Raw genomic sequence first — 24,314 nt, forward strand, 5'->3', positions numbered from 1 at the left:
AGCTCAATAGGGCAAACAGCTTGTTACTCAAATTGTAGGTTGGGCCAGTTGATCCCTGACGTTTTCCTTCTTGTGCATCTGCTACGGGCAGGGGCAGTCAACACCCCTGAATGAGCAGAACCATAAGAAAAGATGGGGTCCAGAACTATAGATCAAGAAGCTACTATAGATAGCTGAGATAGAGATAGTCAAAAGATCATGGGCTTGGACACAGCTAGTTAAAGTAGTTCTATGTGCTGATTGAGGTGGGACAACTGGTGACGATGGGAATGGGCTTTAGACAGGCCTTGTGGTAGGTGTATTAAGGATGACCCAAAATAGAGGTCTAAGAATTCAGATCCAAGTTGTACAGTGAAGAGACATGAATTTCATCATGTAACGCCATGAGCTTGAACAATGAAAAGATTATTTGAAAAGGGCCTTTCAAAAGGAAAATGCAAATTAACATTTTCAATCAAGCTGATGTTACAGAAAAGCATTACACCTTTTTAAAGCCACTGTTTAAGGACAGGGTAGCAAACCTTCAGCACTCAGCCTATTTTCAAAAGTCCTCTGCAAGTGACAGTTTGTACCTTTGGTGTCAGAAAAAGAGAAAGAAAGGGAGAAGCAGTAGTCCTGCTTATTTTTGGCTCTGGCCCTGCCCACCAATGGCTTCAACCCCACCCCACCACCCACACATGGCCCCTGAAAGATTATCTCCAAAGTGATGTGGTCTTCAATAGAAAAGGGTTCCTCACTCCTGGTTTAGCCTGTGCAAAAATAAAAATATATAGTGTATCACTATCTAGATCTAGATCTACAAGATTAACGTGATGATAAGTTCACTATCCTAGCTTTGTTAATTTAAATACTTAATATGAGCTGCTTCATCAGAAGAAAAATCAGAGTAGGTAATTTTAACGCCATAATTCATCATATTCTAGATAGATCTGCTCAGAATAAAATATAACCAGTACTACCAATTTTTTAGAACAATGGCTTGAAGCCAGTATCCTGACAGATTTATGGAGGTATTTAAATCTGAACTGTAAGGATTACACTCTTTATTTTGGAAGCCTCAACTGCTCTTCTACGGGCCAACTACTTCTTTGTTTAAAATGACATCTAGTTGGTTCTCACAATACAAAGATTGGCCTTTTGATATACACAGGATGTGTTTCAATTTATTTCAGTTGGAAATTAATAGGCTGCATGTCAAAAGAGCTAATTGGAGATTAAGTAAACCCCATTTTAAAAACAATGTGGTTGTTAAAAAATTCATCAAAAGATTAGTTATTTCCTCGAAGGAAAAAAATATTGTTCCAGTGCTTGACTATATAGTCATTTAGGGATACTTTCAAAATACAGCTTGTAACCCTTTCATCAGTATCAAAATATGAGGAAAAAGGAAGATCAGACATATTAAAAAGAGAGAATCTTTAAATAGGATAACTTACAATGTACACAGAAATAAAATATAAAGTAGATATAGTCAAGTAGTAATAAATAGTCTTGTGGGGGAAAGGCCATAAAGCAGCATTGACTCAAATTCATTCCAAATAAACTGGATGATCTTTAGCTCAGGTAATATCAAATAAATGACCAGCAAATACTTTTCTCTTAAGTAAGGATTCAAATTAGGGGTGTGCACGGACCCCCCGCTCAGCTTCACTTGCAGATCCGCGATTTTCGGAACGGGCTGCTTCGCCCCGCCCCCGCTCCGCCCACTTCCGCTCCGCTCCACTCGGAGCTCCGGATCCGGATCAGAGCTCCGTTTTCCCCCCCCATAGGGTTGCATTGAAAGCTAAAAAATTATACAACTTTTTTTCTGTTCAAGTTAGAAACCTCACGTTTGGCACCATGACACCACATTGGGGTATACACATGCACGCCAAGTTTCAAGGCAATCCCATCATCCCCTGATTTTTGGGGAATTTATGAAAATCGGGCACCCCATTCAGACCCCTTGGGATAGCTCTGTCAATTTGCACATTAGAAACCTCAAACTCGCCACCATGACAGCTTATCCATGTGTCCACATGGACGCCCAGACTCAAGGCAATCCCATCATCCCCTGATTTTTGGCGCGGCTTAACTCACCCCAAATTATCCCATTCTACAACTACGTCAATTTGCACATTAGAAACCTCAAACTCGGCACCATGATAGCTTATCCACATGTCCACATGGACGCCAAGTTTCAAGGCAATCCCATCATCCCCTGATTTTTGGGGAATTTTTGAAAATCGGGCACCCCATTCACACCCCTTTCCATAGCTCCATCAATTTGCACGTTAGAAACCTCAAACTCGCCACCATGAAACCTTATCCAGGGATACATACGCACGCCGAGACTCAAGGCAGTCCCATCATCCCCTGATTTTGGGGAATTTATGAAAATCCAACACCCCTTTCCATAGCTCCGTCAATTTTGCACGTTAAAAAAACCCCTCAAACTCACCACCATGAAAGCTTATCCAGGGATACATACGCACGCCGAGACTCAAGGCAGTCCCATCATCCCCTGTTTTTTGGCGGGGCTTAAACCTGCAAAATTTGGAACTTCCAAAACTCCAAGTGAGCGCAGGAAGGACTTCTCCCCTGAGTCAAAGCCACACACACACAACATCCCTGCGAGGTGGGCAGGGGAGGAGGGAGGGAAGGCAGGCAGGCATGCAGCTGGCATTTCTGGGGGCATAAGGAAGTGAGCCAAGGATAAGCCAGTAATGCATATAAAATGGAATAAATAAATAAATAAACAAAGGAGGGGTGGAATTAAAAGCAGCAGTGTTGCTGAATAAACAACAAGAAGAACTTTTAAAAAAAAGCTATATCTGTCTTTTACCAGCAATAGGGGGACATGCCCGGGGGAGAGGGAAGCAGCTGCCAGTTCAGCTCAAGAAAGCCATTGCTTCACCAACAGCTCTGAGAAGTAAACGCTCACTTCAACTCATAATAGGCATCGCTCCACCACTAAGAAGTAAACGCTCACTTCGACTCATGATAGGCATTGCTCCACCGTTTTACTCTCTTTGGAAGGCTCTGATGGCCTTCCAAGTACAGGAGAGAGTGGGGGCACGTCCACAATGAGATGCCCTAGGGGAGCTCATCCCCTTGCACCACATCTTTTCAGTTGTTCCCCAAAGTTAGGGTGGGTAGCAGTGCTGTGTTTCTATCTCTTATTCTTGGCTTAGTATATGATTTCAGGTTGTGTTTGTGCATTTGGTGGGGCTACTGTGTTAAAAAACACTGGGAAAAGTCCGTTCAGATTAAGAAAGAGAAGTTTCCCAGAATCCCAAGTTACCCATTTTGCCTATGCCCTCCTCTAACTTTGGGATCATGTGATCATGACCGGGAGCTGACTCTGCCCCTCAGCCCTTTGAAAAAGGTATTTTCCCCGCCGATTTTTAAAAAAATTCTAGTGCACGACCCGCACCACGCAGAGAGGTGAGAGTAGTCTCAAAATGACCCCCATCCACGACTCTCTGTGCACAAGAATTTTCAGAACGATAGCTTAAAAATCAACCCAGTTATCCCCAATTGTTTTCCTCAATGCAATCCTATGGGCGAAAACCGCCGTTTGACCCGCGCTGTCCGTTTGTTTACCCGATTTTTAAAAAATTCTAGCACGCGACTCGCACGATGCAGAGAGGTGAGAGTAGTCTCAAAATGACCCCCATCCACGACTCTCTGAGCACAAGAATTTTCAGAACGATAGCTTCAAAAACAACCCAGTTATCCGCGATTATTTCCCGCAATGCAATCCTATGGGCGAAATGCTTTCAAGATGGCGATCGGAGCGGTCTGCCTGAAATAGGAGCTCCAAAAAATGGTCGCTTCTCTTCGCCTTGCTTCTAGGGGTCCGCGGTCCGCTTCTACTCTGCCTCTGGGTAAGGCGGAGCAGGCCAATTCGCTACTGCTTCTCCGCTCCTAATCGGAGGGAAGCACATGCCTAATTCAAATAGCATTTGACAGAGAGTGAACCAAATTTTTCCATTCCATTTATGTACAGGAATATTAAACAGAAGGGGTGCTTTACAATTGATCGCTGTGTGAGAAACATTTGAATAGATCTATAGAATTGGAAGGGCCCTTGCAAATCATTGAGTTCAACCCTTTGCAATGCAGGGTGAAACTAAAGCCTCCATGACAGGTGATTATTCAGCTTATGCTTAAATTAGTGTAAAACCCATGTCTCCATGTTTTGAATCTTAATCCTGTTTTCTACAGCGATAGCTACCCCTCCCAGCTTTTTGTCATCAGCAAATTTGATAAGAATCCACTCTACTATTTGGCCAGGTCATTTAAAAAAAATACTGAACAGTAAAGACCCTAGGGCAGACCCATAGGGCACTCCTCTGACCAGGGTGATGCAGAGTCATTGATGACCGATCTCTGGCATGTGGACCCACCTAACAACAGTATCGCCCAGTTCACATTTTACCATCTTGTCAACAAGGGTATCTTGGGAGACATTTTCAAATGCTTTGTCAAATAAACATGGATTATGACCACTGCATTTCCATGATCTACCAGACTAAGCCCTTCCTTATATTGTTTGTTCTACTCTTCTAAGTCAAACACAGTTCTCCTTTTTGGAATACTCCTGTGTTAGTGCCTCAGCTTGTGCAGTTTCTTGCACAAACTGAAGCCTGGATAGCTGCAATAGAATCTAGCCTATTCTAGCAATATGTAAACTCTTAAGCATTTACAAAACAGAGCTAGCGGCTATTTTCCTTCTGTTCATGGTTCTTTAAATCCAGCCTTACAGTTTGGATCCAAAACAATATCTCTGATAGTCAATAGAAGCTATTATTTTTTTTTCAAAGTTGGAAATGCTCTATAAAGGACTCTGTTGATGCCATTAAATATTAATAAGTTACAGATGCTATCAAAATGTAATAAAATGTCAGTCCCCTACACATTCACCAGTAAAATGAAATGAGGCTAAAGTGGTAGTGGTTGCTAAACCTAGAAAGAACAATTCTAAAGTAGAATTATACAGATCTATATCTTAGTTAATTATTCATTACAAGCTTTTAGCTGCCATTTAGCACAAGTTCTTTCCAAGCATATGAACTGTCATCAAATGGATTCTATAAAAGTCAAAATATATAGACTTAACATTATTAGCTATTCTCAAAAATCTAAAATTCCAATATTATTATTACTATTTGTTCATGTGAAGAAAGTGATAGGGTTAAAATAGTATTTCTTAAGATACATCTCAAGTAATTCAATGCTAATACTTCCTTTTATGTTTGGACTGATATTATACATAATTCTCTACTGCTCTTAAAACTGTTAACTTAGAAGAGAAGGATGAATATACTCCTCTTTGCTTTTATCAAATAGCTGTATACAAACATTGATCCAGATTGAGCTAAAGTTCAAAATGACTAGTGTCCATTGAAAACAATCAAAATTAAGTTAGTTGCAACTTTTTCCACTGGTTTCAATAGGACTTTATGACTAACTTTAATGGGCCATTAGTTATTGAAGTGAGAAGTAAATTACATTAGGAATTATGCACTCCAAAAGTTGTGTGCATAATCAATAGCTGCCTTGAGTGTCATTTTGTTAGATAGGTAGGGTAACATCAAATGAAATAAAATAAATAAATAAATAAATGTTTCAAAAGGCTGAGGCTATGAACTTCTATGAATACGAACTGTTGAGTGTTAGTTTAAACTAAACTTACTGACTATTTCTAAGTTAGTACACCTTTAAGGCCTCTTGGACTGGGAAATCATCAGTATTACATATTCATAAACAGATCAGTATTACATATTCATAAACAGTATTACATATTCATAAACAGATAATTTTGTCAGTATGCGGAGCAAAGTGCAAGCAATTCTATGGACTGCCAGAAATGGATCATCATTAAGTTAGCATTGCACGTAAACAGCTCAAATTATGAGAGCGAATTCACAATTTCAAGACATCTTCTAAAGAAAGGCCAAAACTATATTGCTGACCTTGTCCAAAGTTCACTTGAACACTCACAGATAACAATAGGAATTGATGAAATCATCATGTATACAAGGATCTAACCTGTTCCCAATATCTTCATTGTTGAAAGCTTTCCTAGGCTGGATTTAGAATAAAATGTCCCTACTGCATTCAAGAACTATTCCTATAGCTGGTAGAAATGGAAAGTGCAGCGGTGTTGCTAGTCATGCCTGAAGCTGTAGCATGTTGAGATTTTGCTAAAGAAGCAGAACATAAGCATATCTGAAAGCTTCTACATTAGAACATTATATAAAAAGCTTTTTAATCTCTAATTCTGCTTAACTAAATTATTTAGGTATTTAGATATTTTTCCATTGTGAAGTTTAAACAAACTGCAGTAGCATAAGAATTTTCTTGCTGAAAAGACCAAGGTCCATTTAGTTCAGAATTTGATTTCTAGTAATGGCCAACAAGGTGTCTCTAAAGCTCACAAACGATTTATGGATATCCACTAATAACTCCCACTCCCAGCATATGGAATTATGAGGTGCTGCCACTGACCATGACAGTTCTATTCTGCTATCATGACAAATAATAGATCTATCACTAGTTTATCTGAATTCGGGGAAGATGTGATGGGCTCTGGCTAAACTAGCCAGCCAGCCTGCCTGCTGTTGTAGTCATTACATCAGAAATCCTGTTCTCATTTTTTAAAATCTATTTAAGCTGGTGGCTCAAACAACATTGATGGCACTCAGGGAGGCTTACTGTTATTAATATCATCTGTATGCATCCTCTCTACCATAAAGAGCCCAAGGCAGTTTACAAAAAGTTCCCATGAAGCCATGCCACGCTAAATGCACCACACAGAGTGATATTTCAATATTTTAAGAGGAAGGGCAAAATGCAAGCAACACTTGATGATCCATTTCTGCCCGTCCATAGAATGTTAACACTGTGATTACCAATAATTCTTCATGTTTTTCACACCCTACTGTCAATCAAATTCATTAAGATCTGGTATTATGAGAGAATGTTATATGAAATGTCTTTTCAGACATTCATAATTTTGTAAACCTTTAGCACATTCCTCCCCTGCATTGCCCACTTCCTGGTAAACTAAAACACTTCAGCTTCTTTAGCATTTACTTATAGTGAAGGTTCTCTACCCCATGATCATTTTACTAACGCTTTTTTGGATTTTTTTCCTGGTTCATTTTTTCTAGCTCATTTTACTTGCTCTTTTGGGTACCTTTTCCAGATCTTCTATAATCTGATAGAGATGAGACAATATCTGTACACAAAATTCAAAACTCCTATATTTGATTTTGATGTAAACCATTTCCAGCAATAAATGCAGGTTGCTTACCTGTAACCGTAGTTCTTCGAGTGGTCATCTGTGCAGTCACACAAAATGGGCTCTGCGCCTGCGCGGAGTCTCGATCGGGAAAAATTTCTATAGCTGAGGCGTTTTTGGCAGGAACCCCTCCCCCATGCGCCGAGTGTGCATGCGCAAGCCGAGGGGTTCCCGCCCTTTAGCTCAGTTCCTGGAGACCGACATTGTGGCCTCGAAACCGAGAGAAAGTAAAAACTTTCGGTATCGATGTGGACATTGACACCGAGACAAAGTTTCATTACAGTTGTACTACGTATCGGTGTCGATGGGGACATCGACACCGAGATAATGGTTCAAATAAACGGGTACTATTCTAGTACAAATAGCAAACACATCTATGAAAGGTTGTCATTGACAAAGGAATAAATTACTACATGCATAACACCGAAGTGGGGATGGTAGGGTGGGTTGTGTGACTGCACAGATGACCACTCAAAGAACTACGGTTACAGGTAAGCAACCTGCATTTCTTCTTTGTGGTCTCTGTGCATCACACAAAATGGGAGATTAGCGAGCTGACTTACCGGAGGTGGGTCGGTGTCCTTATGTCAGTATCGATGAAAGAACCGATCTCCCAAAAGAGCAGTCGGCTCTCGCTCTCGTGTCCAAGCGATAGTGCTTCACGAAAGTCGATGGTTTTGACCAAGTCGCAGCGCGGCAAAGTTCAGGGATGGAAATGCCCTTGCTGAAGGCTGTCGAAGTGGCCATTGCCCTTGTAGAATGAGCTCGGACATTTGAGTCCAGAGGGAGTTTGGCAAGTTGGTATGCCAGCTTGATAGTCTCAACGATCCATCGTGCAAGTCGTTGCGATGAAATAGGCATGCCCTTATGTTGACCAGAGTAGGAGATAAATAAACGGGGTGACTTGCTAAAAGGTTCTGTACGCTGCTTATAAAAAGCTAAGGCTCTTCGTACGTCCAGTGTATGAAGAGTGATTTCCATCTTTGACGATGGAGAAGGAAAAAATGCAGGAAGAATAATATCCTGATTCAAATGGAATTCTGAAACTACCTTGGGTAGAAAAGTCACGTCAGGCCTTAGTATTGCCTTGTCCCTATGGAATGTTAGACAAGGGGAGTCTATGCGGAGAGCTGCAAGCTCACTGGATCTCCGAGCTGTAGTAATGGCTATTAGAAAGGCTGTTTTAAAAGAGAGTAAACGGAGGTCCATTGTGGCCAGTGGTTCGAATGGTTTTGAAGTTAATGATTTTAGTACTAGTGAAATGCTCCAGGATGGTATACGTGTACGGATTGGTGGTATTAAATTATTAAGTCCCTTCAAAAAACGTTTTGATAGATGATGTGAAAACACAGTTGAGTTTCCTATATTAGGCTGGATTGATGATATTGCTGAGAGATATACGCATATGGAGGATGTGGATAAGCCCCTCTCCGAGAGGGATAACAGGAACATGAGAATTTGGTCTATGGTGGAAGAGAAGGGATTAAAATTATTGTCCTTAGCAAATTTCTCGAAGGCAGTCCACTTTTGAGTATAAGATTTTCGAGTGGATGGTTTCCTAGCAGCTTCTATGATGTCTTGCAATCGAGTGGAGGTTACATTAGATCTGAGAATTGGATGTTCCATGCTGTTAACCTCAGGGTTTGTAGATTGGGGTGTCTGATTTTGCTCTGTTGTTGTGTTAGCAATGTTGGCAACAGTGGGAGCTGTCGGTATCGGCTGTTCGACACTCGTAGGAGTGCGGCAAACCACGTTTGCCTCAGCCACCAGGGAGTGATCAGGATGCAATTGGTCTTGTTGGCAATTATCTTGGCAATTACTCTGGGTATGATGGGAAAAAGAGGAAACACGTAGAAAAAGGCGTTTGTCCATTGTAACGTGAAAGCGTCGCCCAGGGAGTTTCTGCCTAGACCTGCTCGGCTGCAGAATTTGTAAACGATTTTGTTTGTCTCCGTGGCGAATAGATCGATGTCCGGCATATTCCATGTTTGGAATATTGATTTGGCCACAGTCTTGTTGAGCTGCCACTCGTGTGCAAGATGATGGGATTGACTTAAGAAATCGGCTAGTGTGTTCTCCGTGCCGGCAATATGGATGGCGGTGAAAGTAATGTGCCTTGGGATGCACCAATCGAAGATTTTGATTGTCAGTCTTAGGAGGCGTTCCGATTTGGTGCCACCCTCCTTGTTTAGATACAACACCACCGTGGTGTTGTCTGTGGTTATTTGTGTGAAACGTCCTGAGATCTGGGATTCGAAAGCCACGAGAGCCCATTGAACTGCTCGCAGTTCGAGAAGATTTATATGTTGTCTGGCTTCTTTCTTGGACCATAAGCCCTGGACAGTTAGGGAGCTTAAATGTGCGCCCCAACCCTTCATCGAAGCATCTGTGGTCAGAATCCTTGTTGGTTGTTCTTGATTGAACGGGATTCCCTGTGTTAGATGGTCGATTATCGTCCACCATATAAGAGAGTCTTTTACTCTTGCCGGTGGGTACAGTATGAGATTTTTTGAGTCTTTTTGAGGGTTGAAGTGTTTGAGAAACCAGGATTGTAGAGATCGCATCTTCAGGCGAGCATATTGAACCACTGCAGTGGTGGAAGCCATAAGGCCTAATAGTTGTTGCACCTTGAACGTTGATATGTGGGATCAGTGCCGAAAACTCTGAGCGAGATGTATGCGCATCGAGTGGGTGGTAAGAAGGCTCGAGCCGATATGGAGTCGAGGATTCCCCCAATGAACTGGATGACCTGTGAGGGGTTTAATTGGGATTTTTCATAGTTGATAGAGAGGCCTAATTTACATAATAAACTGCAAGTAATTTGTATCGAATTTTGTAGTTGCTGTTTTGTTGGTGCTACGATAAGCCAATCATCAAGATAGGGGTAAACCTCCACTCCTTTAAGACGAAGGTGGGCACAGACCGTAGACATACATTTTGAAAAAACCCTCGGGGCCGTGGATAGGCCAAATGGAAGAGTTCTATACTGGTAGATGTTATGACCAATTATAAAACGTAGGTATCTGCGGTATGTGCCCTCCATCGCGATGTGAAAGTATGCATCGCGAAGATCAATGGATGCAAACCATTGTCCTTTAAATAAAAGTGGGGTAATAGAAGCCAAAGAGACCATTCTAATTTTTTTGGTTATAATATGTAAATTTAGTAAACGTAAATCTAAAATAGGGCAGAGTCCTCCGTCTCCTTTCGGTACGGTAAAGTACCTAGAGTAGAAGCCCTTTTGAAGTTGACTCCAAGGAACAGATTCAATGGCGCCCTTACTAAGGAGCATGCCGACTTCCTGGAGTAAGGGTATTGTAGGTGGTGTAATCTTTACATTACCGAGAAGAGGGAGAGTTTTGAACTCTATACGGTATCCTCTTTGTATTATAGAGAGGACCCATGTGTCCGTAGTAATAGACTCCCATTGATGGTAATAGTGGGAGAGTCTATTATCGAAGAAAATGGAAGGATTATTTACAGGTGTAGGTGAAAAATCAAAGACGCCGTTTAAAACCTGCGTCGTTCCTACGAGAGGTGGTTCTGCCTCTGTAACTTGGAAATTGCTTACGTGGCTGGAAGGCTTGTTGTTGCTACTGTGGTTGCTGGCGAGGTTGAACTTGTTGGTATTGTTGTCTATTAGCATAATATGAGGAACGTGGGCGGACCCAACGTCATTGAAATTGTTGCTGAGGTTGACCGAACCCCATACGGCGAGCTGTTGTTCTCGCTTTTTGTACGGTATCGGGCGAGTTGTCGGTGTCGGCATTGAAGAGCCCGATGCCGTCGAACGGTAAGTCCTCTATTCTAGAGCGTGCCTCTTGAGAAAGGCCCGCCGAGCGGAGCCAAGCATGTCGGCGGAGTGCTATGGTTCCTGTCAGGGTCTTTGCTATACAGTCGACCTGGTGTTTAGAGGTATGTATCTGCTGACGAGACAGCTGCGATGCTTCGGAGTGGAAGAGTCTAGCCAATTGCTTCTTATCTTCAGGTAAGTGTTCCATCAATTTCCCCATCTTGTCCCAGAGTAGCAACTGGTAGCCCGACATTGCTGCTTGGTAATTTGTGATTTTTAGCCCTAAAGATGAAGAGGTATATAACCTACGAGCAAGGAGGTCTAAACGACGTCCCTCTTTATCCACAGGTGAGGAATGCTGATGTCTGCTTTTGCCCTGAGCTGCCTCGACAACGATGGAGTTCGGAGGCGGATGCTCGAAAAGGAACTGGACATCTGCGTTCTGGACCTTGTACATCCCTTCCAATCTTTTAGACGTTGGTGGGGCTGTCGAAGGTGACTTCCAAGATTGTTTAATAGTTTCCAATAAGGCCGGTAACATTGGGATGGCCACTGGTTTAGATGTATCGGAAGAGATGGAGTCAAAGACTGGATCCTGTATGGTGGATGTGGATTGTTCGACCTGTAGACCTAACGCCTGAGCCATTCTAATAATTTGGTCAGAAAAATGACCCAAATCCTCTGGTGGAGAGATGCCCCCCTGTGGAGCGACCTCTATATCTGGGGATGCAATAGATGGTTGTGCCGATGACGAGGACGAAGAGTCGGACTCATAATCGTCATGGGGTGACGATGGAGAATTCGCTCTAGCAACCGGCATTTGAATGAGTGGCTCTGGTTGTTGTTGTTGCGACGCCTGTGTATTGAGAGGTAGAGTTGTGGGCGGTTGCATTGGCTGTGTACTGGCATCGATCAGGCTAGATTGAGGGTTAGGCATTGTAGCTGAAGGTCTAACTACGGGTTTGGCCTGTGGATGTCCCCCGTAATATGGTACTCGGGCGTGATATGCTTGGGGAGAATATCCCCATTGTCCTTCATAAGGTCTTTGATAATACATGTCCCGACCAAAGTATTGGTCTCTGTAAGGATTCCGTTCCCATCTCTCACGGTGTGGTGAACGGGATCTGTCTCTCGATGGTGGTGGTCTATCATAACAGTAATAACCTCTCCCTGAGTGACCCGAAAACATGGAATCTGGGGAGCCGTGTCTATAACGTCTGTCCTCAGGTTGCGCCTGTCCAGGCGGTATGGGGGTTGGGGATAAATCTCTTATTTCCCCTTCAGATATTGATGTCAACCTTGGACCGTGTGCCGACTGTGGTCTTAGTGTCGGTATAGGCGACAATAGTAGCGGTGGCGGCGGTGGAGGTTGTGCCGGTATCGGCATCGAAGCCGAAGTTTTGGCCGCCGAAGTTTGCGGCAAAGGATTATTTCTCGATGCCGATGGAGACTGTATGGTATCGACCGTCGACATCGGTATATTAGTCATTGGAGGAGGAGAAGACGGCCGAGTACGGTTCGGCACACTCTTTCTAAGAGATTTTTTATTTCTCTTTTTTCTACGCTCCTCCGGATTTGAGGCAGTATGCTTTGCCTTTTTTGCTTTCTTTGCTAATCGTTTGGCAATGGAAAGCGTAACACTTCTCCCAGGCGTCACAAGTATCTCCGGCTGTTGTTGTGCCAATAAAGGAGATTTTGGGGAAGCTTCGACAGGCTCCATAGTGCTGGACGTCGACATCGAGGGTTTTTCGACTGATTGTAAGGCTTTACTCCAAAGCAACGCTTTTAGCCTATCTGACCTGTGTCGTCGTGTTTGCCTGGAAAAAGCTTGGCAAAAACGACAGGTCTCGACGATGTGAGCTTCACCCAAGCACAAAAGGCACAAGGAGTGTCCGTCTGAGGGGGGAAGTTTACTTCCACACTTCGTACACTTCCTGAACGGGGCCTTGTGCCCCTTCGGGCGTTTTCGCTTATCGTGAAAAATAGGAAAAGAAAAATTGTAAAATAATAAGAATAAGAATAAAGTAGAAATACGAGAAGGATAGAAAGAAGAGAAGAAGAATAAAACGCCTCTTACAATTTTATTTTCTACAGAGAATTTCCCAACGAGGTCACCACAATGGCAGTCGAAAGAGAACTGAGCTAAAGGGTGGGAACCCCTCGGCTTGCGCATGCGCACTCGGCACATGGGGGAGGGGTTCCCGCCAAAAACGCCTCAGCTATAGAAATTTTTCCCGATCGAGACTCCGCGCAGGCGCAGAGCCCATTTTGTGTGATGCACAGAGACCACGAAGAAGAACTTTGGTTTAAAAGAATGCTGCATGAGACAGTCAAACCAGCCAGGACACACGTTTTAAGTATTTACTCACCAGCTTGTTCCAGAGCAATCATGGTCGCCTGCTCAATCAAGTCTCGCTCTATGAAGCTCCTAAAGTCTTCACTGTAAACACTAAGATCAGGGAGCTGGAATGTATAGATGGGCATCTCCAGAGGGAAATGTTCATTGTTGCATTCATTGGCCACATGGGATCGAGCAAGTGAGACTATCGCTGAGCTGGCATGGGAAATTCCTCTAGAGAGTCTCTTTTCTGTGCAGGAAAAAAAGAAAAGATGAGCAAAATTAGACTAACTATGCAATCCTAAACATGTTTACACAGACTTAAATCCCACAGGGCTCAATGAAGCTTAATCCCTACTAAGTATGTTTAGGATTGCAGTTTTAGGGTATATTTTACATTAGTGGAGACAATTATCTTTTCTCCCATCTGTTCTACATTTTTTCACCCAATACAAGAGGAATTGAAACCTCTGCCCTTTGATTATGAGTTTATGCTGGATTTTCAGTCTCTCTGTGTTTAATAAATGTATACTACATATTCCACAACTCTAGTCAGGAATATATAACACTAGGAAACCAGAACACATACTTATAAACTATTGCACTAACAACATAAAAAGAGCAAATAAGATGCTGAATGACTTGGGGATCCAGATTACCCCAATATTCCTCTCAACAATAAAGATACAGCAGCCACTGCAAGGAAACTGTGCATACAGCTTTCTCCTACTTCCTACCCTATCAAGGCTAGCAGAAAGAGGGTAGGAGAAAATGCAGAATCTCATGATAATATGAGTACGTTCTACTATATCTTACAAAGAAGTGAGATAAATGCCTAGTTTGGTTGAAAATCAGAGGGCAGATTACTTAAACTCTCTCTAACCTGGTAAATGTCATCCGAATGAGGGGAAATAAATAAATAAAGCTAAAACTTCTCTCCACAAGGTGCCTCTTACATCTCTCTTCACTTTGTTTCCTCATTTTCATTTTTTAAAACTTCTTAAAACAGTTTTAAAGCATTTTGGTGTATTTTACAATTGTCACCACACTTGAGTTTGATGATATTTTGCAAAAAGTGGTCTAAGGGTACAATTAATACTGAGGTAAATTGTTTTAGAAGCTTGTAAAGGCATTATGTAATCATTGATCTTTCAGACCCACACTGAAAAAGCCCTCCTTGGCCCCCACTGTATTGGATAACTACCAGCCAGTCTCCAACATCCCATTTTTGGGCAAAGTATTGGAGCGTGTGGTGGCCTCCCAACTCCAGGGATTCCTGGATGAGACGGATTATCTAGATCCATTTCAATCTGGCTTCAGGCCTGGTTATGGGACAGAAACAGCTTTGGTCACCTTGGTGGATGATCTTCGCCGGGAACTGGACAGGGGGAGTGTGTCCCTGCTGGTTCTGCTGGACCTCTCAGCGGCATTCAATACCATCGACCATGGTATCCTTCTGGACCGCCTTGCCAGGATGGGTCTCGGAGGCACTGTTTTACAGTGGCTCCATTACTTCCTGGATGGATGGACCCCAAAAGTGGTACTGGGGAATTCCTGTTCAATTTCTTGGCCATTGGCCTGTGGAGTCCCTCAGGGCTCTGTTTTGTCCCCCATGCTATTTAACATATACATGAAACCATTGGGAGAGGTTATCCGGAGTTGTGGGGTGCAGTTCCACCAGTACGCTGATGACATCCAACTCTACTACTCCTTTCCACCCAATTCCAAGGAAGCGGTTTCTGTACTAATCCGGTGTTTGTTGGCAGTAATGGATTGGATGAGGGCGAACAAATTGAAGCTTAATCCAGATAAGACAGAGGTGCTCCTGGTCAGTTGAAAGGCAGATCAGGGAATAGGGATTCAGCTTGTGTTGGATGGGGTTACACTCCCCCTGAAGACGCAGGTCCGCAGCTTGGGTGTACTTCTGGATTCAGCCCTGAGCCTGGATGCCCAGGTTTCGGCGGTGGCCAGGAGTTCATTTGCACAGTTAAAGCTAGTGCGCCAGCTGCGCCCGTTCCTAGAGATGTCGGACCTGGCCACGGTGACACATGCCTTAGTTACATCCCGATTGGATTACTGTAACACGCGCTACGTGGGGCTGCCTTTGAAGAGTGTTCGGAAACTCCAGCTGGTTCAAAGAGCTGCAGCCAGATTGTTGACCGGGGCTGGTTACAGGGAGCACACAACTCCCCTGTTAAAACAGCTCCACTGGCTTCCAGTCTGTTTCCGGGCACAATTCAAAGTGCTGGTTATGACCTATAAAGCTCTATATGGTTTGGGTCCAGGTTATTTGAAAGAACGTATTCTCCCTTATGAGCCTGCCCGTGCTTTGAGATCTTCTGGAGAAGCTCTTCTTTCAGTCCCACCTTCTTCACAGGCACGCTTGGTGGGAAAAGAAGGTGTTCTCGGTGGCTGCTCCGGTGCTCTGGAACTCTCTTCCCGGGGAAGCTAGGGTGGTTCCCTCCTTGATGGGCTTTCGGAAGCAGGCTAAAACTTTTTTGTTCAAGCAGGCCTTTGGAGAATAATCCAGCCCTCCATCTATGTTAATGTCTTATAATTTTGTTGTGTATTTTTAATTGTTTATGGTTTTGTTTCCCTTCCCCCCCCTGTATATTTTAAACTTTGTAAGGCCGCCTTGAGGCCCAGCATTGGGCAAAAGGTAGGATGATAATAATAATAATAATAATAATAATAATAATAATAATAACAACAACAACAACAACAACAACAACTGCTTGAGTTTCTGTGGCCAAACTTGCTTTGTAGATGTCTGAAACTGTTTGGTAATTGGGAGTAAGGAGAGTCCAGTGTTACAACAGGTATCCAGCAATTCACAAATCAATCATTCATACTTTTGCCAAATCTGCCTATTTCTAATACTGGACCTTCAAATACAGTCGCTGTAAGGGAACATCAGAAAGTAATCAGCTCCAGCCCCTTATCCAGACCAAACATCAACATACCCACTCATCCCCCCAAAAATAGGTAACCCACAGAATTCAGATTACAGTATGCCACAAGCAGGGAGCGGGAACCAATATGATGTACTGTACCATTGTACCTACAGAATGGCTCTACAAATAAGCTGAGGTACATGCTAGGAAATGGCAACATACATGGTCCACATCTTAGAGTTTCTGCTCTACTTTCTGCTGACCACAAAACTGTCTATAACTCAATATCAGAGCTCAGAACACTTTACCTTGAGCAATGTCATCCTGCCTCTGAAGAGAAGACCGCTCACTCTTGTTCACCTGTTGGGAAGGTTCTCTTTCCTGCTGCTGCTTGGGGTATTTCCCTTCATTGAACACTTGGGGCAGATTGGCTGTATGAACCTGTCTAAGCTGCTCATAGTCACTCAGGGCAGCAGCCAAATCCCAGTTTTTGCCTAAAATCAGACCAAAGAAGAGTAGTATTAACAACGTTCACATACATGGTTCTGGATATAGAGGTGATTGGTGTTTATGAGTATGATGCAATGGATGACAATTGTTCTGGATTAACTAATCTAGAATAAAATGTGTCATGTTGGGTCTACACACCAAAAATAGTACCTACTTATAGAGGTTCAGCCAATATTTGAATATTATGGAGGCTCGTTGCAAAGTATAAGAACACTTATTCTAAACTGCTACTTTGGGAAAACCACACAAATATGGACCCCCTGCCTGTACAGATGTCAACTGCAGAATATCTTAATTTAGGGTGCAGTCCTGTGGGATTGCTGCCCATCAGATGGAAATGCAGGTTGCTTACCTGTAACTGTAGTTCTTCGAGTGGTCATCTATGCATTCACACATATGGGCTCTGCGCCTGCGCTGAGACCTAGATCGGAACCTCCAATAGCTAAGCGACACGCTTTTGGGCGGGAACCCCTCCCCCACGCCACTGCGCATGTACAGTGGGTTCCCGCCCTTACCTCAGTTCATAGGAGTCTGACATCGTGCTCCCATAAACATGAATATAATTAATCAGTTTCAGATGTATCATAACACATGTATACAGTGCTCTAATAAAGAATAACATATGCCACCAAGTGGGGTTGGTGGGTGGGTTGTGTGAATGCATAGATGACCACTCGAAGAACTACAGTTACAGGTAAGCAACCTGCATTTCTTCATCGTGGTCTCTATGCATCACACATATGGGCGAGTAGCAAGCTGACATACCTTTGGAGGTGGGTTGGTGCATCATGTCCCAGCCTCAGAGCTCTTTAGGTTAGCTGTCATCTCAGGACTTCCGAGAGCACAGCTCTCCCGAAGGTGCAGTCCTGACGGGCTCGAGTGTCCACGTTGTAGTGCCTGACAAACGTGGATGGAGTAGACCACGTTGCAGCCTTGCAGACATCTGTCAGGGAGACTCCCCTGCTGAATGCAACAGATGTTGCTACAGCTCTAGTGGAATGAGCCTTAACTGACTGTTGCAGTTCCAATTTTGATAGAGAGTAGGCAAGATTAATTGTCTCTACAATCCACCTTGATAGTCTCTGACACGAGACGGCCAAGCCCTTAGATGGCTCTCCATAACAAACAAATAACTGTTTAGTTTTTCTAAAACTTTCAGTCCTAGCTTTGTAGAAGGCTAGGGCTCTCCTTACATCGAGCGTATGGAGAGAAGTCTCGATTGCCGTCGTCGGGCTCGGGAAGAACGCTGGGAGAATAATGTCCTGGGAGGCATGAAAGTTCGACACCACCTTAGGTAGAAATGAAGGGTCAGTGCGTAAAACGACCTTGTCCCTATGGAACACTGTAAAAGGTGGGTCAATTCTGAGAGCTCTAAGCTCGCTTGCACGTCTCGCAGAGGTGATGGCTATCAGGAAAACTGTCTTAAATGATAAAAGTCTAAGGTCGGCTGTAGCCATAGGCTCGAAGGGTTTAGCAGTCAGTGACTGTAAGACCACAGATAAGCTCCATGAAGGTACGACGTTCTTGATGGTCGGTATCGTATTCTTTAACCCCTTCAAGAATGTTTTCGAGAGGGGGTGTGAGAAGGGCGAATACCCTTCGACACCGTCATGGAACGCTGCTATCGAAGCTAGGTGAACCCTGATCGAGGACAGTCTTAGACCTTGTCGGTAAAGCGACAGCAAATATTCTAGTATTGTAGAAATAGGACATGAGATTGCTGGCTGATTGCTCTTTGAAGCAAAAATTAGGAATCTTTGCCACTTCTTGGCGTAAGATTTCCTCGTCGACGGTTTCCTCGATGCCATCAGTATTTGATCAACTGTTAAGTTTACGGTACCGAGAGAGGCGTTGGGATTATCCTCCACGCCGTCATCTTCAGTGTGGATAAATCTGGATGCCGAACCTTGCCCCGGTGTCGAGACAAGAGGTTCGGTATCGACGGGAGCCTGATGTAAATTTGTCTCGATAGACGAAGAGCATGCGGAAACCAGGCCTGTCTTGGCCACCACGGTGTTACTAGGATGCAGTCCGAATTGTCCATCCTGATCTTCGCTAGGACCCTTGTTAGGAGAGGGAACGGAGGGAAGATGTATAGGAGATTTCCTTTCCACGTTCTTGTGAATGCGTCTCCTAGTGAATTTTCTCCTTTTCCAGCTCTGCTGCAGAACCTGGAGCAGGCTGCGTTTCCCTCGGTGGCGAAGACGTCGACGGCTGGATACCCCCAGCATCGAAAGAGGTGTTCCCTGGTATCGACGTCGAGCTCCCACTCGTGGTCGGTGTGGAAGGACCTGCTGAGTGAGTCTGCGATGACATTGTCCTTCCCTGCAACATGAACCGCCACAAGGTAAGTATCCCTCTTTATACACCAATTCCATATTCTGGTTGCAGATCGAGTCAACGGGTACGACCTGGTTCCACCCTGTCTGTTGATATAACAGACTACCGTGGTGTTGTCTGTGGCTATCAGGACATTTCTGCCCTCGATGATCTGGGCAAAAGTCTTTATCGCATACTCCACTGCCAAGAGTTCTAGGTGGTTGATATGCTCTTCCTTCAAGAAGGGGGGCCATCGCCCTTGTGCAGTAAGGTTGTTGCAATGGGCTCCCCAGCCTTCCATGGAGGCATCGGTAGCGATCGTTACCGAAGGCGATGGTCGTTGAAACGGGACGCCTTCCAACAAATTCCCCATCGAGCGCCACCATTTCAGCGATGCCCGTACTTGTTTCGGGATGGAGAGAAAGGTTCTGTGAGCGTTGAGGCGAAGGTCGAACGTTCTCAGGAACCATCCTTGTAAAACTCTCATGCGAAGCCTCGCAAACGTGATGACGGCCGTAGTGGCTGCCATCAAGCCAAGTAGCCTTTGAATTGTCCAGGCTGAGTGTCTTGTTCGCTTCTCGATATCGACGATGGAGTCGTGAAGCGTCTTTGCTCTGGCCAGAGGAAGGAAAGCTTTGCCATCCAGGGATGATAAAGTCACCCCTATAAAGTCTATCTTCCTTTGAGGAGTTAGAATGGACTTCTCTTCGTTGACCCAGAGGCCTAACGAGTTCAATAAGTTGAGGGTCGTAGATATATTGTCTCGTAGCGTGGATTTGTTCTCCGCTACCAGCAGCCAGTCGTCCAGGTATGGATAGATGAAAATTTGTTTCTGTCTTAGATGGGCGCAGACGACTGCCATCGTCTTCGTGAAGACCCTGGGCGCCGTCGAGAGTCCGAAAGGGAGAACGGAGAATTGGAATTGTTGAGTTCCAATGGCGAATCGCAGGTAAGGTTGATGTGACTCCCTGATCGCTATATGGAAATAAGCATCCCTCAAATCTACCACCGCGAACCAAAGGCCTGCGTGAAGGAGTTGGAGTACCGAAGAAACCGTTGTCATACGGAATTTCTTGGGGCTGATATAGTTGTTTAGATTTCTTAGGTCCATGATAGGTCGAAGACCGCCATCCTTCTTCGGGACCGTGAAGTAGCGGGAGAAGAATCCCTGGTTGATTTGATGTGGTGGCACTGGAGAGATAGCTCCTTTCGATAGGAGGGTCTGGACTTCGAGGAGAAGAGGTGCGGACGGTGCTGTTACTTTCGGTCCCGAAGGAGGAGGAAGGACATCGAATTCGATGGCGTAGCCCTGCTTGATGATAGTGAGCACCCAGGAGTCGGTTGTTATTAACTCCCATTGATGGAAATGGGGTGCTAGGCGGTTCAAAAATGGTGGTAGATTTGGGGCACGGGAGTCAAACCCGCTGTTTTTTGCTAAAGTCAGGTTGACTTTTATCCCCCTGGAATCGACTCTGGAAGGGTCTCTTCTTCTGCAACTGCTGTTGTTGTTGCCTAGGATGGGGTTGATAATATGGCCTGTTTTGATATTGTTGGGCAGGTTTTTTTGTCCAACGACGCGGTTTGTATTGTTGGGATGGTGCATTGAAACCCATCCTTCTAGCTGTTGTACGGGCCTTATAGATGGTATCTAGTGCCTCGTCCGTCTTGGAGTTGAAAAGTCCTTCCCCGTCAAAGGGTAAGCTTTCAATCCTGGCTTTGGTCTCAGTTGTTAAATTAGCAGACCTGAGCCAAGCGTGCCTTCTTAGGGCTACGGCGCCCATCATAGCCTTGGAATGGCAATCCGTCTGGTGTCTCGCTGTGGACAGTTGCTGCCTGGCTATGGCAGTAGCTTCAGATTGAAATACCCTGGCTAATTCCCTCTTATCTTCTGGAAGGTGATCACACAGTGACCCTATCTTCTGCCAAAGAAATAGTTGGTACCGGGCCATTGTTGCTTCATAAGTGGCTGCCCTGATGCCAAGTGATGAGGAAGAGTAGATTTTCCTCCCAGTTACATCGAGCTTCCTGCCCTCTTTGTCGGTAGGTGCCGAGTGGCATCTTTGTGATCGGCCTTGTGCCGATTCCACAACTATGGAGTTGGGTTTTGGGTGTTGCAATAGAAAACCCGCGTCCTTGTCTTGAATCCTGTACATAGACTCTAATTTCCTAGAATTAGGCTGATTGGATGTAGGAGTCTTCCATGCTAGCTGGGCAGTTTGTATTAACGTTTGAGGCAATGGGATGGCTACCGGTGCATTATCTTCGGTATGGAAGACATCATAGATCTTGTCTTGCACCTGGTCTTCTGGTTTTTGAATATCTAAACCTAGGGATTGAGCCATTCTTAGAACGTGTTCAGCAAATCTCCCAGAGTCATCCGACGGCGAAGCTGGGTCAGTTGAGTAGACCGCGTCTTCTGGTGATGGGATTGATGGAGCGATAGAGAGTGCAGATTCCGAATCCGAAGGATAGTCATTGTCTGGTGAAGAGGGCGCCTCAATTTGCTGTTGAATAGGCTGCAGTGCTTGTTCTTGATGTGGTGCCGGTCGACGCGGAGACGCGTCGACTCGATGTCGAAGGGTTGATGCTGGCGATGAATGGTGAGACAATGGAGGAGCCACCGGCATTCGACAGACCCTTGTCGGAGGCGGCGGATAAGCAAAATATGCTTCCGGAGGGTATTGTAGCCTCCTTCCCTCGGGAAGGTAGTCGTGTGGCCGATAGCCTTCCCAGTCATAGTACCTATTTTCAGGTCTATAGTAAGCAACCTGGGAAGATCGATCCCAATCCGGCCTAGGAGACTGCTGCACTTCAATTGGAGCAGGTCTAGGGGTTCCAGGTCTAGGCACTTCGGCCGCCTCATCTGTTGTTGTGAGGCGTGCCGGGTCTCGTGTTGAGGCCGCTGAGGCCGAATCTCTGATTTCCCCCTCTGAGAGGCTCGGGGGCTCATGTTGTCTTCGCCTAGTGGGTGTCGATACCATAGACGGTATCGATGGCTGGTTCGGTACCGAAGAAGTTGCCGCCGCTGTCGGTAGCGAGGTCGGCACGGTACCGCTGGATTTTGATTTTCCAGAATGCCTCGGTGAGGACTTTTCCAGCCTTTTCTTCTTTTTCTTCTTCTTCTCCATTTCGGAGGATCTAGGAGTCCGGGCTTTTATTGAAAGTTTTTTAGCCGCGGAGCTCGCTAGTGACCGTCCTGGCGTGAGGGGTATCTCAGCCCTATAGTGCGCCACGGTCTCATCTCCCACTACGAACGAGGATATTTCAAGTTCAGTATCGGAGGTTTTTGTAGCTGGTTTGTCCATTTTGGCCTTCTTTGGCTCGGTAGCTCGAAGCGCCTTCTCCCACAAAATAGAGCGAAGTCTGTCTGCTCTATTTTTGTGCGTCTGCTTTGTGAACGCCATACAGTGGTGACACGATTGAACTTTGTGGCTTTCTCCTAAGCAGAGTACACACAAAGAATGCCCGTCCGTCGGCGGGAGTTTAGCCCCACAGGACACGCATTTACGAAATGGGTCCTTCACTGCCATTCGCCTCAGCTGAAGCGTTAGAAAAATTTGTACTATATCTACTAATATATATATATATATATATATATATATATATATATATTTATAGGAGAAAAAGAGAATAGTTGGAAGAGAAGAAAAGGTAAGTATATAAATTTTTACGAAGAGATTGAAATAGTTCTTTTCTGGAGGTTAGAAACTAGCGTCTAGCACGATGGCGGACGGAAAAAAACTGAGGTAAGGGCGGGAACCCACTGTACATGCGCAGTGGCGTGGGGGAGGGGTTCCCGCCCAAAAGCGTGTCGCTTAGCTATTGGAGGTTCCGATCTAGGTCTCAGCGCAGGCGCAGAGCCCATATGTGTGATGCATAGAGACCACGATGAAGAACCTTCTGAGCTTGGAGGCTTCCAAAAATCATATTCCCTGCTGGGCGGTTGCTGGGAGGGCAGGAAGAATGATGGAGGCAATTTCACCTCCCAATCCTCCTCAAAAACAAAACATTCAGCTAGACAGGCCTCTGAGCCTATTTAGTTACCTTAGCCTCAGTGTGTGTGGACAGGTGGTGGCGAGGATCCTGAGGATCCTTGCCTCTCCTCTTCCAGCCCTGGAGCACTCTTCCAGGAACCATAGGATTGCTCTGTCAGTGAGACCATGAACGCAGACAGCTTTTACTAATTACAGTAAAGTCGGATATTTGACTACTAAAAAAAGTACTTTGTTGATAGACAGGTCAAATTTTCATCACATTTTGTCAAGTAGTCAGTTCTACCTACTATCAGATAGCACCTCTTTATCATTCATTTAAAAACAACAATGGCACTCCAATACATAGCCTGCTACCTACACAAGGGAAGTACACAGCAGCTCATGGATTCATAAAATATTTGAACATGATCAAACAATAGTACATTGTCAACTTTGTCAACAGATAGATCTCATGATCAGCGTTCTAACTGTAACTACGTAAGCTGAATTTAAGGAAGACATATTTTTATTACATACATATGCCCAAGCAGAATGCCTTCCAAAGGATGTGAAATAAAACAAATAGGGCCTGACATAATTTGGAATGCTATATATTTAACTTGAATTTCATTTATCAACTTAAATATCTTGCCCTCAATTATAACTGTTTTGCTAATGCATTGCCTTCAAACTGTTTATTCTAATGTGGAAATAGATTAATTCATATGCTCAAATTACACTTTACATATGCAGTCACATCAGGCCTTTGATGTACCGATAATAAAAGGACAACAGTAAAGTATTAATTATAGCATTATTATCTCCTAATTGTTCACATGTAAATCAGACTTCTGTTCTTCAAAATATTTTGCCCAAATTTATTTTGAACATACACAACCAACATTCTATTGTGATGGCAGACTACAACAACTACAAGGCTCTCTGCACTTTAATTAGCAAATGTTAAAACTGCTGCAGCTAAATGTCTGTTATCAAGTGATTAAAAATAAGAAGAGGCTGAGGGAATTAAAAGCAGTTGTTTCCACAAGGCACACAACAAGCAAGCCAAATCAATCCAAAGGTTTTTATTTTCTAATTCAAATAAATAGTATTTCTAAGACAAGTGGGCAAATTTTAAACACTAGAAGCTTGATTAGGAGGAGGAGGAGGAGGAGCAAAGCCAGATAGAAATAGC

General features: G+C 44.3%; 2 protein-coding genes across 4 annotated transcripts in view; one reads left to right on the forward strand and one right to left on the reverse strand.

The window, feature by feature from the left end:
• The window catches only part of KLF13 (KLF transcription factor 13), a 292,039-nt gene that overhangs the window by 112,801 nt on the left and 154,924 nt on the right, over positions 1 to 24,314 (forward strand). The window lies entirely within an intron of this gene.
• OTUD7A (OTU deubiquitinase 7A) overlaps positions 1 to 24,314 on the reverse strand; it is a 468,621-nt gene that overhangs the window by 34,900 nt on the left and 409,407 nt on the right. For all 3 annotated transcript variants that reach the window (XM_063142461.1, XM_063142460.1, XM_063142462.1), the window contains exons 3-4: positions 16,625 to 16,810; positions 13,454 to 13,672 (exon numbers count right to left, since the gene is read on the reverse strand). In XM_063142461.1, coding sequence (XP_062998531.1) covers positions 13,454 to 13,672; positions 16,625 to 16,810 — 405 coding nt within the window. The remainder of the gene's footprint in view (positions 1 to 13,453; positions 13,673 to 16,624; positions 16,811 to 24,314) is intronic.

Source organism: Elgaria multicarinata, chromosome 16, assembly GCF_023053635.1.
Source record: "Elgaria multicarinata webbii isolate HBS135686 ecotype San Diego chromosome 16, rElgMul1.1.pri, whole genome shotgun sequence".
Classification (NCBI taxonomy): domain Eukaryota; kingdom Metazoa; phylum Chordata; class Lepidosauria; order Squamata; family Anguidae; genus Elgaria; species Elgaria multicarinata.